The sequence below is a fragment of the Perognathus longimembris genome, chromosome 1 (genome assembly GCF_023159225.1).
Source record: "Perognathus longimembris pacificus isolate PPM17 chromosome 1, ASM2315922v1, whole genome shotgun sequence".
Taxonomy (NCBI): domain Eukaryota; kingdom Metazoa; phylum Chordata; class Mammalia; order Rodentia; family Heteromyidae; genus Perognathus; species Perognathus longimembris.
The window spans coordinates 10,723,968-10,738,905 of NC_063161.1; the positions used below are offsets into that span (position 1 = coordinate 10,723,968).

The following is a 14,938-nucleotide window of genomic DNA, read 5'->3' on the forward strand; positions in this document are numbered from 1 at the left end:
GATAGAGGAGATAGAAAGGAAGCAGCGATGGCGCTTAGGAAGGTGGCTGGGATCTTTTACTGAGCCTCATCTCGGGCCTCCACCTCACCCTACCCTAGACTCCAACCATAGCATTGGTTGCAGATTCTGCTGGTTCTTCTCAGTATCAGTCAGAACAATATTGATGGTAAGTGACAGAACCAAGCCAAAACACTGAAGGTGAGAACAACTTCCTAGCTCAGGAGATCAAGATAGCCCTTCATCAGGTTCAGCAGGATTCAGGGACTTAGCAAACATGGACCGAGCTTTTGTCTTTCGCTTTGTCTCTGGTCCCAACTGTCACTTACATAGCAAGATCATGGTCTCTATCCACTGCACATCACCTCCTCTTTCGTAGAGCTCACAGACAACCTCCCTGGGAGGGCAGGGAGAAGTTTGATGAGCCCATTCCACACCTGTCTCAATCCTTAGACCATTTCCTGCACACAGAAAAAAAGTGGGCCTTGGAATCTTGGAGAGGATTTTGTCATCACTTCTGCTGTCAAAAATATAAAGGAATATTGAGCACATAAACAGCAACAACAACAAAACACCTACACAGGCTGCTATACCATTTCTTCTGCCTGGAATAAACCTCAGATCTCTGCTTATGATGAGCCACTACTTTTCTTTCAAGACCCAAGCCTTCCATGTACAGACTCCTAGACCTTCCTCAGACAGAGTTGAATACACTGTTTGATTCATTTTAGTGTCTTGCTCGCTTACTTAATTGTCCATTTGGCATCTGGCACCAGATTCCTCTTAGGCTGTCAGCTGGGACAATAGGGATCACCAAGCTCTGCTTGGCCACTCACAGGGTTAGACAAATACTGGGGGCCACTGTAAGGAAACAGTTGAGTCCCAGATGTTGGCGCCAGATGGAAAGAACGATTTCGAGTCCCAGATTTCAGCACCAGGTGTAAGGAGGTATTTTGAGTCCTGGGTTGCAAGTCTCAGAGTATGAGCCAAGGAAAGATCAGAAATACAAACTTCAAGGCCAACAGGTTTATTGGACTCAAAACCCAAGAAGGGCAACCAGGCCTTCTTCAGCCTGGCTAAAGAAGAAATGTCACGATTCCCTTACAACCCGTGACTCGGAATATTCCTTGACAGCCACATGCTTGGATGGCAGGGTGACAGGGAGGATGCGACCATCCCCTGGCTAGACAGGAGTGCCCGGGGCGATGGATTTGAAGGGAAGAAGCTGCACACCACCTGTTACCTGACCTGAGTCTCATTTCCTCGTGTTCTTTGCAACACTCCCAAGCTGCAGATTTTGAGGAAGGACCCCGTACATTACATTTGGTGCATCTATTCATTGCATTAGTGATGAATGGAAACAGTCCAAACAAATCTCAATACATGCTAGGTCAGCACTGGTGTATCACACATGGCAAGTCCTTTCCCTTTACTTGGATATGAAAAGTACAAGAGGTTATGGGAGCCCACTAGAATTCCCTGGTGTTAAAAGACCTCTTGGTGGTAAATCATTCCTCCATAAAAGTTAAACTTGTGTCTCTGCAAAGCAGCCCAGTAAGTTTTGGGTGCCAGGCATTCTTTGCTGCTTATGCTGACCATCAGACCTACTTGCTTCTCGAGGAGTATGGGGAGAGTTCCTCTCCTCCCCAGTGGCCATTGCATTTCACATTTACTCATTTGTGTATTCCTTTTCACATGCATCCATTCATGCAGTCATTCTAACTCAACAAGACAGGCAGATCTCCTCCTCTCATTGCACTGCTATCTGTTGTTGCTTTCTCTTGGGCCCATACTGGAACTTGAACTTAGCACCTGGGTGCTATCCCTGAGCTTTTCTCATTCAAGGTTGATGCTCTATTACTTCAGCCATAACTCTACTTCTGACCTTTGTGGTTAATTGGAAATGAGAATTTTAAAGACTTTCCTGCCCAGGGTTGGCCTTGAATCTATGATCCTCAGATCTCCAATCTTCCACCCCTGCTGTTGTCACTTAAAAAATCCTGATGCTAATCTACCCACAGTTGTGTGACCATGATTATTAGCAGCTTGTGAATCAGACCTGGGAAGAAAATACCACCATCCAGGTAGCCCCCTTGAGATGAGTCACAAGGTAGCCAAGGAGGCCCGTGCAGTGTCCTGTGTCAGCAAGGGGAGGTAAAGAATCACCCATGCCTTCAATACAGACTCACCACACCCGTGAGCTATGGTGCCAGGCGCTGGGGTGTACAGAGAGGACCAAGATCAGAAGGATTTGAGAAATATCTGCAGGGCAGCACATTCTTTCCTTCTTTCTCTGGAGGGGGATGAGTCTTTTCCCTTTGAGAGATATTTTAACTTGCGTCAGAATGATTTTAAAGAGACACCCTTTATTTGAAGTGGGAGATCTGATTCACAATGAGTCAAAGGGGTCAGTCGTGCCGTGTCGAGTGTAAGCCTCATTCCTCCAGTGAGGCAGATTGTGCCATGCGACATACACGCAGGGGACTCAGAAATAGCTTGCCCCTGGACTGGGGATAAAACAGTGTGTAAATCCATCAGCAGCCAGAGATGGAGTCATAAACAAAAATCTGTGATGTGCTTGGAGCATGATAGCTGAGTTCAAAGGGGGCTCTCTAGCTCTCCCGCTTCGGGCTTTGGGCAGGTTTGTGGGTAAGATGTTGGGGAAGATAAATGCAGTATTTCCAACTATGAAATGGGGAAATCACCCAGACCATCCCCAGTCTGTTTGCATAGTCTTTTGTCAGGATCCTCCAGAGGGGCCCAGCAGAAAGCCTGGCCTGAACTTTGGCCATCTCGTTAACACTCGTGCTGCCTTCCAGAGATTCACTGCTTGGAAGGAATGAGACAGGTTTTCTTTGACATCTCTGGGGAGGAATCTTGGCTACATACATACAGATGGCTGAGAGCCAGGGCCATGAGGCTGTGCAGACCTGGCCCATTGCATTACCTTTGTAAGCAAAGGATAGAATCCTCCTGAGGGGGTCTGCTGGCAACAATAACTTCTCCTTGGCCTCCATCAAGACCCCCTCAGGTGGTGTGCACACCCGATTGGTGTTACACCCTGGGTAGCTGCGGTGTCCCAGCCAAACACTGTACACTAACATTGTTCTGACCCCTCTCTCCACAGATCCTTCAAGCCCGACTTCGTCCTGGTCCGCCAGCACGCCTACAGCATGGCTCTGGGTGAGGATTACCGAAGCCTGGTGATCGGCCTGCAGTATGGAGGGCTGCCTGCTGTCAACTCCCTTTATTCCGTCTACAACTTCTGCAGCAAGCCTTGGGTGGTAGGTGACAAGCCAGGCCCAGAGGGAGGAGGGGATCAAGAGACATTGGATGGCCTCCTAGCCATGAAATGGAACCATTCCCCAGCACAGGGGCCTCCTCTGTAGGGGTTATCTAATGATACAGTGTTGTGCTATAATATTAGTCATAAAGAAGCATCCACTATTTTAAATGTGCCGGCATGGGATGGTCACCATGGTTCAATAGCATCATTTATTAAACATTTACTACATGCCAGAAATAAGTGCTCCCTGTGCTCATACCATCTTTGATGTGTGAGGTGGGCATCATTCTTCCTCTTAAAGAGAAGGAAGCTCAGTTTGGGGGTGACTAAGGAACTCACCAGGGTCATATGCCAGGGAGTGGTGAAGCCAGACCCTGAAGCCACCACGCCTCAAGGCCAGCTCTCTCCAAACTCCAAGGTTACATTCTTCCTTGTATTCATTTGTCTCATTCAGTCCTTGGATTTGAGTTTTCTCCACATGTTACCGATGGGAGAGGCTGGACCTAACATACCAGCCCTTCACTTCCTCATCTGCCCTCAAATCCTTTACTCTGCTTTATGTTTTCCCAAAATAGTCACCCCAGAATGATTTCCAATTTGTTTATGCTTTATCTACCTCCCTTGCTAGAAGTAATGCAGTGGTGCAACAAGTCAAGTGAGGTGTGTGTGTGTGAGCGCACATGTGTGTGCACATGCACGTGCGTGTGCACGTTATGTGTGCATAACACATACACACTGTTTTGCTCTCTGTGTAGGGCATTGGTTGGGGGCCTGGGCTCTCAGGCCAGACCTACCTAGGTTCCAGTTTCTCCGCATGAGTTGTATAGCCTGGAGCAAGTAACTGGATCTCTCTGAACTTAGCTTTTTTGTTTAGAAAAGGATGGGCCTAATGGGGTCTACGTGGTAGGCTTTTGAGTGAACGCACATTAAGTGCTTATAATTGTGCCTGGCACAGAGTATATCCTGAATATGTAGGGGCAATTATCACATCATCAACATCTCCTATACCTGGAATCTTCTACACTGAATTGGCACTTGAAATGTGCTAGGTGAGCACATGCCTTAATTTATCAGCCGTGGCTCAGCTTTACCACTGCTATCCTGGCCTGGCTCTCCTTGTAATGCCTTGACTGAGCTCTGACTTATGACATCTAGGTCTAAGAGGCCACTAACAGGCAAGAGTTCCCAGTCACATGAGGGAAGCAACTTCAGGTCACTAGGCTCACAGTGCCCTATACTCTGCCTCCACAAAACACAGAGATTGTGCTTAATCGTCAGAACCACACTGATGGGAGTTATTGCTAATCACCACCATGCGGATGAAAAGACATGAAACTGGGCCTTTCCAAAGCCTGTGTGCTTCATTATGGAATTGCCTTCCCTTTGCAGATTTCAGCTTCCTTATCTATGAGGGGAACCCTTCAATAACATTTCTAAGGAGCGCCAGACCTGTCAGGTTGAGTCTTAGTGCTGGACCCCAAGAGTCTAGCTAGTTCCTGCACTATCTACTTCCCTCTCCAGGCTCTTAGTATTGATTGACTCCCACATTAGTCTGCCAGGAGACGCAGTTCCCCCTTCTAACACTGGGTATGTCCACAATTTGTAGCTTATTCCTTCTGCTTATTCAGAGACGAAGTTGCCTTTCCCTGCTTGTGTCTACCTGCAGCTCTCCCTTTCCTTCTAGGTGAATTCTCAGCTCCTTGGGCCCACCTTTAAGTCTCCTGGTAAATAGATCACTCTCCACCTTTCTTCATTATTTCCTGTGCCTGAGACTTCAGCCATAGCAGTCACTTAGGTCTCCAGCAACATAGCTCCCATTGCACTTCTGGAATATCTTTCCCTCTCTTATGTTATCAGCTCCAGGGGCCTCCCTGATTCCTCGCCCTGTCCCCTTCCAGGCACTAAAACCCTCATGCTCTCCTTCAGCAAATGGTCACAACATGACACTGTATAGCCTTTCTTCTATCTGCCAGGCAAAACTTGTCTCAATAATCAGGCACAGAACGAGGCACACTGGAGGTGCAATCCACCCTCTGCAAGGCTGGGTAGTAGGTCTCTCACTATGGCCATAAAAGCAAAGCTGTGGCCCCCAAAAGGAGGAAGTGCAGAAACAAGAGGCACATTGTGGGAGAGGAGGCTGGCCTGGACTGCTGGGAATGTGTGGGGTTGTAAAAGAAGAGGGAATATCTATCAAGAAGAACAACATCCCAGCGCTGCCTCTGGAGAACAGACCCTGCAGGTAGTGAGGTCTGAAGTCAACTTCATACTAGCCAGGTAGATGTTCTATCACTTGAGCCATCCCTTCAGGCTTTGAGATTGCTTCTCACTTTTTGCCCAGGGCTGCCTTGGACTGCAATCCTCTTTCTCTTCTTTCCTCTATGGCTGAGATTACAGGTGCTCACCACCACACCCCGCTATTGGTAGAATTGGAGTGTTCAGCTGGTCTCAGTGACCCTTCTAATTTCTACCTCCCAGGTAGCTAGGATTTCAGGTGTGAGGCACCCTACCCAGACTTCAGGCATTTGCTTTAACACATGTTGAATGAGCTATATTCTTATAACAATACAAGGAGGGAGGATCTTTTGACATCTCCAGTTTATGAATGAGGAAAGTGAAGCTCAGAAACTTTCAGTGACTTCCGAAGTTACATAGTAAATGACAGAGCAAGAATTTGAACCCAGAGAGGCTGGACACAGTTGTACCCTATCAACTGCTTTATATTGCTACCTCTCTGGAAGGGCAGGCATTGGGATGGGAGGCAGAGGTGGGATGCTATAAACATCAGCAAGCTGTTTAGTGGGCAAGGAGCTTGTGTGAAATGCTGAAGATATAAGCATGTGCTTACAAAATAAAGTGGATCTGAACTCAAGAGTTTTGCCTAGCTGGGCTCCAGTGGCTCATGCCTGTAAGCCTAGCTACTCAGGAGGCTGAGATCTGAGGATCGCGGTTCAAAGCCAGCCCAGGAAGAAAAGTCCATAAAACTCTTATCTCCAACTAACCACCAGAAATCTGGAAGTGTGATGCTGTGGCTCAAATGGTAGAGTGCTAGCCTTGAGCTGAAGAGCTCAGGGATGGCAAGCACCCAGCCCCATGAAGGACAAAAAAGAGTTCTGCCTACGCATTAGACATTGGGCATGCATAGAGGGGTTGCTGCTGCTAGATGATGGAGAGAGTGGAGATCCAGTGAAGGAGGCTAGCATCTATACTATCAAAAGCACAGAACATTTGGATGCTCAAATGTTACTACTTGGGACAGTAGGATGGGGGAAAAAGAGCTCAAGAAATGAGAAAAGACTGTGTGTGTGTTGTGTGTGTGTCTGTGCGCGTGTGCAAAGAATATGTGGACCAGATGATTCAATACTTACAGGCTTCTGAATCCCAAGTTCCCATAAGCAAGCTTATTTATTTAGTTCAGTACTGGGGTGATCACTGCAGGTACATGCAGGACACAAGGTATCAATCTATCTTGTGGTAACACCATTAACATGAGCTATAGTTTGTGCACATAGTGATAATTGACTCCCTTGTTGTTAGGGGGTAGAGATAAGTGGTACACAGTGAATGGTATTCATCTTATTTGTAGTATCCAAACAGCTCTAACTTAAACAATCATAGGGTCCAGTGAATAGGAACTTACACATTTGTTTTGCCTTGTCTGTTTGACCTTTCGGGTGTGTGTGGGGGGGGTGGTTCTCAGCCTTCTGAGTAGTGGTGAGAGAGCATTCCAACCTCTTAACCCTTTCCAGCCCTCACAGCTCAGTCTCAGAGTTCCCTACACTCAAGGCTTAGCATCAAAAGTGGGTAATTTCACCATCATATGTGATAATGGCTGACTAATATTTCTTCACTCCTCTCTAGTTCTCTCAACTGATCAAGATCTTCCATTCCCTGGGTCCTGAGAAGTTCCCACTTGTGGAGCAGACGTTTTTCCCCAACCACAAGCCAATGGTGAGTGGCCTTTTCTTTGTGCTTGTTTTCATGTGGAATGCACACAGGTGTCTGTGTCCTGAGCCTCTTTGGTCAGAGCAGGTGGGTTCAGGGGGTCAGTCCCAGAACACCTGGACTCTAAGGAATTGTCTTCATGTCTGGTGGGAATAACTGTCTTTCCTATGGGGAAGAGTTTGTCTCCAGGGGAAATGTAGGCAACAGGTCAAATGATGAAGGTAGACGGCATTCTATGAGAGACTTTGGGAACTGACAACAAATCAGGGGACAACTTGAGCTGCCATGTTGGAGCCCTAGGTTGATGATAAAGGAAAAAGATGTTTTTTGTGTGCCGAAATGTTGTTTCACTTGGGTCTCAACTGGGCCTTGGTTTTAATTCTTATTTAATTTTTTAAAAGACAGTAATATTTTATTTGCACTGATGGTTGGAAGGCTGTTTTCTTATGTGCTCTTTTTAACTTGCCAACTTATGAATGTGCCTGAGGTTGTCCCTGGAAAGCGGCTGAGCTCAGAATATGTGATCTTTGCCTTCTGTTTGGAAAGTGCTTGAACAGAGCAGGTCAATATCTTTTTGAGGGGTAGAGAGTTCTCTGTAGATGGCCAAGAGCTGGATAGAAGAGTTAGCAGTTGGCAGCAGCCTACAGTATGCTTGCTTGCATGATTGATAGACATCTTCAACTTGTTAAAGGAATACAGGGCCATGGTTCTATACTTGGCATTGCAGGAGATATGCATCTCAGGGAACAAGATCGTGAATATGGTATCTGATACTCCTGCTGGGGTCTATGGCCTGAATATCGAATCCCAGGCTCAGGCTGCTGAGTTAGACAGCCCTGTTTGGAAACCTGGCCCAGTAGAACTGCAGACTCCAGGTGGGAGCTGTCTTGCCAGGTAGACATTCCCACTGATCACCTTTCTCCTATATCTGATCAAGAGAGAGCTACAAAACCTGAGTTATTGCTGGTTTGGCATCAAACGGGCACCCATGAAACCCAGCACCTCCCACTAAAGTGTGAATACAATGGGGAAAACCGAGACGATTATCTCCATCCAGCCTGAGTCAGAGACCCAGCTCTGTCTCTGTACTTTCTAGGTCTCAAAGGACGTCTTCTCTCCAGGCGTCTCACTTGCCTCCAGGTTGTTGAGATTTCATGTCATGGGGTACATAAATGTCGTGTCTGTTCATAGGATGGGTACTCAGAGCAGACAACCTTCTAAACAGGGGCATGATACATAATCTGGAACACTGTGACCAAAGGGGCGAGGGGGCTGACACTTGGTATGAACGGTCTGCACTGGGTGAGCACCTGGCTCTATGTGCTGGGAGGGGGGGGGGGCTCATCAGTTGTCATGGCAACGCAATGAGTTCTTTGCATTCCCAACCAGGCTGAGCTACCCTGGGGATTTCAGATGGGCCATGGCCATCAAGCACTGCATGCTGTTGTATATAGGCCTCCCTTCCCCCTCTACCAGGGTAAGAGTCTCAGGAAGAAAACAAGGAAAAGGCTGATTGAGGCCCTAGCCTGGTGGAACCAGTATGGCCCATAGGTAATCAGATAAGAGATCCAAATGTGTCCGAACCAGAGAAAACCCCAGTAATATAATCAGGGAGCCAAGTCAGGGCTGTGTCAGCATCCACAGAGAAATCCAAGACACCTCTCCTGAAATTCTTCCCACCAAAGCATAGAACTAGGACAGGAGGGCCTATGCTATAGATGTGAGCGGAGGGGGGAGTGCGCATAGGCCTGGAATATGGGCAGGCGAAAGCGTCTAGCAAGGCCCACTGGTATCTGCAGAACCCCCAGCAGTCAGCATACAACAAGGCATGAGGCAATAGGTGTGTGTGATAGAAATAAAACCACTTTACTGCTTAGAATAAAGGACACACTATAAAAAGTGAACATTATGCAACATTACAAGACAATATACATTCACGGAATATAAAATTCATAAATAACATGGAGGAAAACTGTAAACAGTGCTACAAAATTTAGCAACAAATACATTCCTTCCAGACAGGGTTTTCTCAGGTTGGTTCCTCTCCGTCACTTCTGGGTTTCCACACAGCAGACTGGGTAAAGGGAAAGTGTGGGAGAATCTAAGGAGCCCCCTGCCCCTGGAGCATAAGCTCCCCTAAGTTCCATCCTGCCTCTAACCCCCAAAGGTCCAGTACGGAAGCTGTTGAGATCCATGTCCCCTACCAGGTCCCATTTTGTTGTGCTTTTGCCATTAGATTTTTTTTTTTAAGTAGTGTTTCTCTCTAATACAAATAGCCTAGTGTTTTGTTGTGGTTTGTTTGTTTTAACTTTAGGTAGCCAAGAGCCAAACAGTTGGGTACCATCTTGGGGACAATCCACCTTGTTGATTATCATGCCCCAAATGAAAAGGCTGAAGCCAGAAAGGGATAATAAGCGTCCTCTCCTGGGGTAGGCTACAGTAATATCTCCTACACAGAGCTATTCCCATAAGTCATTTGTTCCCTTGGTTGTTAAAGAATGAGTGACATGAGAAACGGTGCTCCAGGACTGTGGCTAGGTCATCCTGGGGCAAGGTAGAGATTGCTTGGGCAGGGTAAAGACCAGGGAGTCCCCAAAGCTGAGTGCTGGCCTGGGAGAAAAAAGCCTGGAAGTTTCCTTAATGGAAAAGCAGAATTGATGTCCAGAGTAGGCAGAAAAGAACTTGAAATGACTTTTAGGAGAAAACATGGCTTCTCCAATGAGTAGGTTAGAGGACTTGGAGAGGGAGAGTGAACAAGAGGCAATGGTGGATGGCCCAATACTACTTGATACAAAGCAAGGACATAAGTATATGTTCTTCCCCACCCTCCTTTCTACTCAGGGAATCTGTGGGAGTCAGACGGAGAGGAGGCAGGTGTCTTTGTGGGTTCCAGTTCCCCAGTTTGCCAGTCCAGCTGTCTGCCCGCGTAGAAGTACTTTACTGTCCAGTCCACTGTAGAATTTGATTCAGGAAAATGGTGACATGTGGGTTTCTTTTTTTCTTTCTCTCTCTCTCTCTCTCTAGCTTAGATACACTGTACACATATTAAAGCCTACACATGACACAAGATTTAGCAAAACAAAACCATCATGATCTGATTGAAATACGGAAGTGCCTCGGCTACAGAAATGACTTTACATTGTACAGTAAGTGAACAGAGGAAATAAACAAAGCTTTAGCTTACAGAAAGCTCAAAACCGCTCTCTGATGAGAGCAATTTGCAAAAGACCTTTTGCTGCCCAGGACACTCCGTCAGGGGCTTGCCGGTGGGGCGATGGTTCTGCCAGCTGATTTACCCTGTAGGGCAACTTCAGGGGCCTTAGCCCAAGTCCCTCTTTGTGTGAGTGGGGGTGACCGCATTAGGGACCAAGAATGGCCTGTTGCCTTGCTGGAGGTGCTCTGGGGTGACTGGCAGAAGGCACTCATGCAGGTTGGACCGGGAGCTTGGGCTCCACCTTGCAAAACTTTGAGACTGACATCATGATAATCCTACACACCAAGTCTGAGAAACACCGAACATCTTAGAAACCACTGGCTTGCTGACCTCAGCTCCTCTGCTTGTATAGCTTCATGGAGAAGGCCACGCCTCCCGTCCCCCTTTGCCAAATGACAGGAGCACAGGGGATGGTTGCACAGTAGTGAAATCCACAGCAAGAAAACTCAACTAGACTATCTTCCTGCCCTGGGGTTCTGCCACACCTCTTGCCTGGACATTGTGTGCGAGACATACTACATCTTGTTGTCTACCTTTTCCTCTCCCGCCTTGTTTCAATTGGTAGCTCTGTTTCCTAAAGTGGAATGAACTGAAGATATAAGTACTAATAGAGGATAAATACCCATAATCTGAAGGAAAAAAGAAAGAAAAAAAAGAGAGCAATCACCTTCAAGGTCACCATCCTATCTCCCCAATTCTTTAAATTACACATTATCCTCTATTCTCCACATCTCATGTTTGACACTCAAACTTAAAATAATTCTATTTAATAGGAGAATTTATATTATAGTTTTATTTAAAAAAAAATACAACAAAAACCCTCCAGCGGATGGCGTAGCCAGGCTTCCCCAGGGACCTCCCATACTAATTCCGTGAAATGAGGACCTCCGGAGGTGGCAGCCACCCACCAATGAACTTGAGAAGGACAGCAAGGCTGTCCCCAAACCCAGGAGAGGTGGCCATTTAGCCAAGGCAGGACACTTGGCTGTCCTCCTTTGTGTGAAGACTCCTGGCCACCTGCCATCCGCCAGACAGTAGGCAGTTAGGTGAAGACCCCTCCCCCAAATAGGAAGCAGGAGAAAAAGAGAAGGCTAGAGGGTCAGAGGACCTCAGTTATAGGGAAAAAGAGGGTATTCAGAATTTCAAATTTTAATTAAAATGAAAAAAAAAGTCAACTTGGAATGTCATGATTTTCTTCAAACAAGCAACAACAGCAAGAGAGAAGCGATTAAACGATTGGCATATTTAACAGTATTGAATAAAATTCTGTGTCCTGTAAAAAAAAAAATTAGCTTATATCCTTGTGTGGGTATATGCAAATGTGTATACAAACACATTCCCCCTAGATGAGCTAAACGCTACTTTGGGGAAGAAAAAAAAAAGTATTCTCTACCCGGATCTACTTGGCTATATCTGTGGATAGTGTACAGTATGTGCGTTTGTCCCATTTACATACAGGCAAGCTCCCAGCCAAACCTCCCCCAGACACTTCCCATGACCGTGAAGCCTCACTGGGAGGCAGGGAGAGGAAAGAGATTCATCTTAGCCCTTCACCTGAGTTTCTGAACAGACAGGCAAGCGGCCTGCTGATCTCAAGCAGATGTTTAAGTCTTTATCAACACAGAAAGCTCTGGCCAGGCTACTTTGCTCTAGACTCAGAAACATCTGGCCAATCCAAGCCTCAAGGGGCTGGAGGAACTGCATGTGTCTTCTGAGACCTACTCCTCCTGTCTGTTCCTTTCCCCTCCTCACTCTCTTGCACAGACATAGACAGACAGTCTGGTCAGGATATGCAATCACATCTCCTCTGTGTGTAAGACCTTCCGCGTACCTCAAGTCTATATCTGCTGGGTGCCTGCTCTTGACTGATCCAGAAACAGCTTGGCCTTCTGGCAACTTCCTTGTCTATGACCTTTGTGTACTGTGGTGGAGACAGGTGAGGGAGGGAGAGAAGGTCTGGGGAGATAGCCAAATGGGGAAGAAGAAAGAAGAGTAGTGATTACAATGCCCAAATGGGTTAGATTTTTCGATTTTTGTTTTCCTAAAAAAATATAGATTATATATCATGAAGAAAGGGAGTATACATTCCTCGTTCTTTCTGGCATGGCGCCAGAAATTCCCAGGTGGAAATGGATAATGTCAAAACCAAAAAGAAAGGGTAGGGAGGTAGAATGGGAGGGAGGGAAGGGGAACAGGAAGATAGCTCCAAATCAATTCCATAATCAACGTAGGCTTTTCTTTAAGTGTTCCAAGTGCTAAATTTGCAAGAAAACAGGCACTAATTTCACTGTCATCATCTGGGAAGAGTTAGTGTCCGAGGGATGCTCAGCGGGAAGGGAGGGAGGTGAGACAGGAAAGGGTCTGGGCTCAGGGGTCGGTGGCATTGATGATGCTCTTGTCTGGGGGGGCCCATCCTCGGTACCAGCTGCAGTAACCACCCTTCTGCCGGATGCAGGCATAGTGTTTGGACTGGTAGCCAGGGTAACCGAAATTGGAGAGCATATCGGTCCAGAGACACTCGTTCTTGGAGGTCACAAAGCAAGGCAGGTAATAGCAGGACTTGATCTGCAAAAGATCATAAGCAATAGTTGGTGGCTGCCGCCATGTTGGTCCCACTCTAGATTCAGATCCTGGGGCAACTTTGGGGGTGTGGGGTGCCCAACCACAGTGACCTTTCAACCATAATCAGAAATAACACTAGCTCACTCTGTTGAGCATCGACTCTGCTCTGGACAACTGTGCCTCTGTGTCATTCCCCTTCCCTCTCATTTCAGTTTTATCTCCCTATTAGGAGATAAAACTGGAAGCCTGAGTAACTTGCTCTAGATCACATGTCCAGAAAGTAACAGATTGGAAAATTGGAAAGGAGACTTCAGTTGTGATAGGGAATTTTGAGAGTCTGGGTCAGAAATCGGACTCAGCAAGGTGTTGGACCTATAGGCTAGTTCCTTCAACTCTCCGGGCCTCTACTTCCATACCTATAAAATGGGAATAGTAGTAAGCCATACATAACTGTTCTAAGGACTGAAGAAGAGTGGCCCCAAGCAAGGAGGCACAGCTTGGACTTAAGCTTGGGTAAAATTCGGGCCTGGTGGGAGAGACCGTTGGCAACAGCCTGAGCTAACCTGCCTACTTGGGGAGGGGACCACAGACAATCAACTGCCAGGCACTGCTTGGCAGGATGACAGTCAGCATAACCACCCTACCCTTGCCATAACCTTGAACTTTGGGTAAGGGCTGAAGGATGCTGCAGAGCCCTTGTGTCTAGTATCTGCCAAGATGGCAGATGATGGTACCAAGGCATCCCCTCTTTGCCGTCTTTCCTGCCTGGCCTGGGGTAACATTTCTTACTATGCCCGCACCCTACACACCTGGCACAGCAGAAGCTGACACCTCTGGGGCCGCCCCTTGCCCTCCTCTCCCCTCCCCCCGCCTTGGGGGAGGGGGACTCACCTTGCAGTTGCAGCCCAAGTGGTAGCGATAGTTCAGCCCCTTGCGCTGGGAGAGAGTGAGCTGGTCCCACCGCTCCACGAAGTTGCACAGCCCCGTGTACACTTTGCCATCGTAGACGCGGCCTGCAAGGCGGGGGGGGGGGGGGGGAGGAGGTGAGGAGTCAGGGGTTCCGTCAGAAGTCTAAAAGGGTTTATTGTTGACCCTGCTGTTGGATGCCCCTCTCCCCAACACCTCATTTTCTGGATGATAACAAAGCTTGAAGCATTCATTGATTTATAGTCATTAAACTTCTCATTAAGCCCCAAAAGCCAGGCCCTTCAGGCCAACTCTTGTCTATTCTCCTAGTGTTTTAGTTTTTGTTACTGACTGCCTAAAGGTGAGGAACTCTTAAATATAGGTTTGCCATGGGATGGAGCAGAACTACTGGCCCCTTTCCACGCAGAGCTCCACAGGATGTCCATGCTGGTGGAGGCCGATAGCCAGCCTCCGTGGGAGACCCTCCGGCTCTCAGCGGACTCATGGTAGCTTTCCTCACAGCCCTGCTGAGCTAGCTAGGCTGGCCTGTCAGGTGGGGGAGCCCTGCGCCTGGGACATGGGTACTCGAGTCAGCTAGTACCTGTCAGCAGGTACTGGTACTTGTTGACCTCTAGCTTCAGGCCGCAGAGACTTTCAGAGGCTTCCGTGTGGATGTACTGCACGTGCGGCATCTTAGTGAAGCCTCGGTACATCTGTGGGCAGAAAAGAAGATCATGAGAGGGTGCCCCCGAAAGCATCTTGTCATGCGGCTGCTGGGGACCTCGTTCCCCTAGACAGGAGGCAACCAAGCACCCCAGGCCTCCTTGTCTTACCCCTGCCCCCCAAGGAGACCCTCTGACTACCTTTCCCACCCCAGGCTGGTGACTTGCACGGTGGTGTTCTTCCTGTCCGGCTGGACACTCCTCCTCCTCATCTAGCAGCTAGCTCCAGAGCACTTGTCCATGCACACATTTCCCAAACCCCAACACCTTTGCAGGAGTCCGAAGAAACCACCAGGAAAGGGTCCTCCT

At 47.7% G+C, this 14,938-nt stretch overlaps 2 protein-coding genes across 2 annotated transcripts in view; one reads left to right on the forward strand and one right to left on the reverse strand.

Moving 5' to 3' along the window:
* The window catches only part of Syn3 (synapsin III), a 370,475-nt gene that overhangs the window by 114,187 nt on the left and 241,350 nt on the right, over nt 1-14,938 (forward strand). The window contains exons 5-6 of the mRNA XM_048356384.1: nt 3,125-3,281; nt 7,142-7,231. Of these exons, the coding sequence (XP_048212341.1) occupies nt 3,125-3,281; nt 7,142-7,231 (247 nt within the window). The remainder of the gene's footprint in view (nt 1-3,124; nt 3,282-7,141; nt 7,232-14,938) is intronic.
* The window catches only part of Timp3 (TIMP metallopeptidase inhibitor 3), a 52,124-nt gene continuing 46,713 nt past the window's right edge, over nt 9,528-14,938 (reverse strand). Inside the window, exons 3-5 of the mRNA XM_048356386.1 lie at nt 14,509-14,620; nt 13,893-14,014; nt 9,528-13,004 (exon numbers count right to left, since the gene is read on the reverse strand). Of these exons, the coding sequence (XP_048212343.1) occupies nt 12,807-13,004; nt 13,893-14,014; nt 14,509-14,620 (432 nt within the window). The 3' untranslated portion in view covers nt 9,528-12,806. The remainder of the gene's footprint in view (nt 13,005-13,892; nt 14,015-14,508; nt 14,621-14,938) is intronic.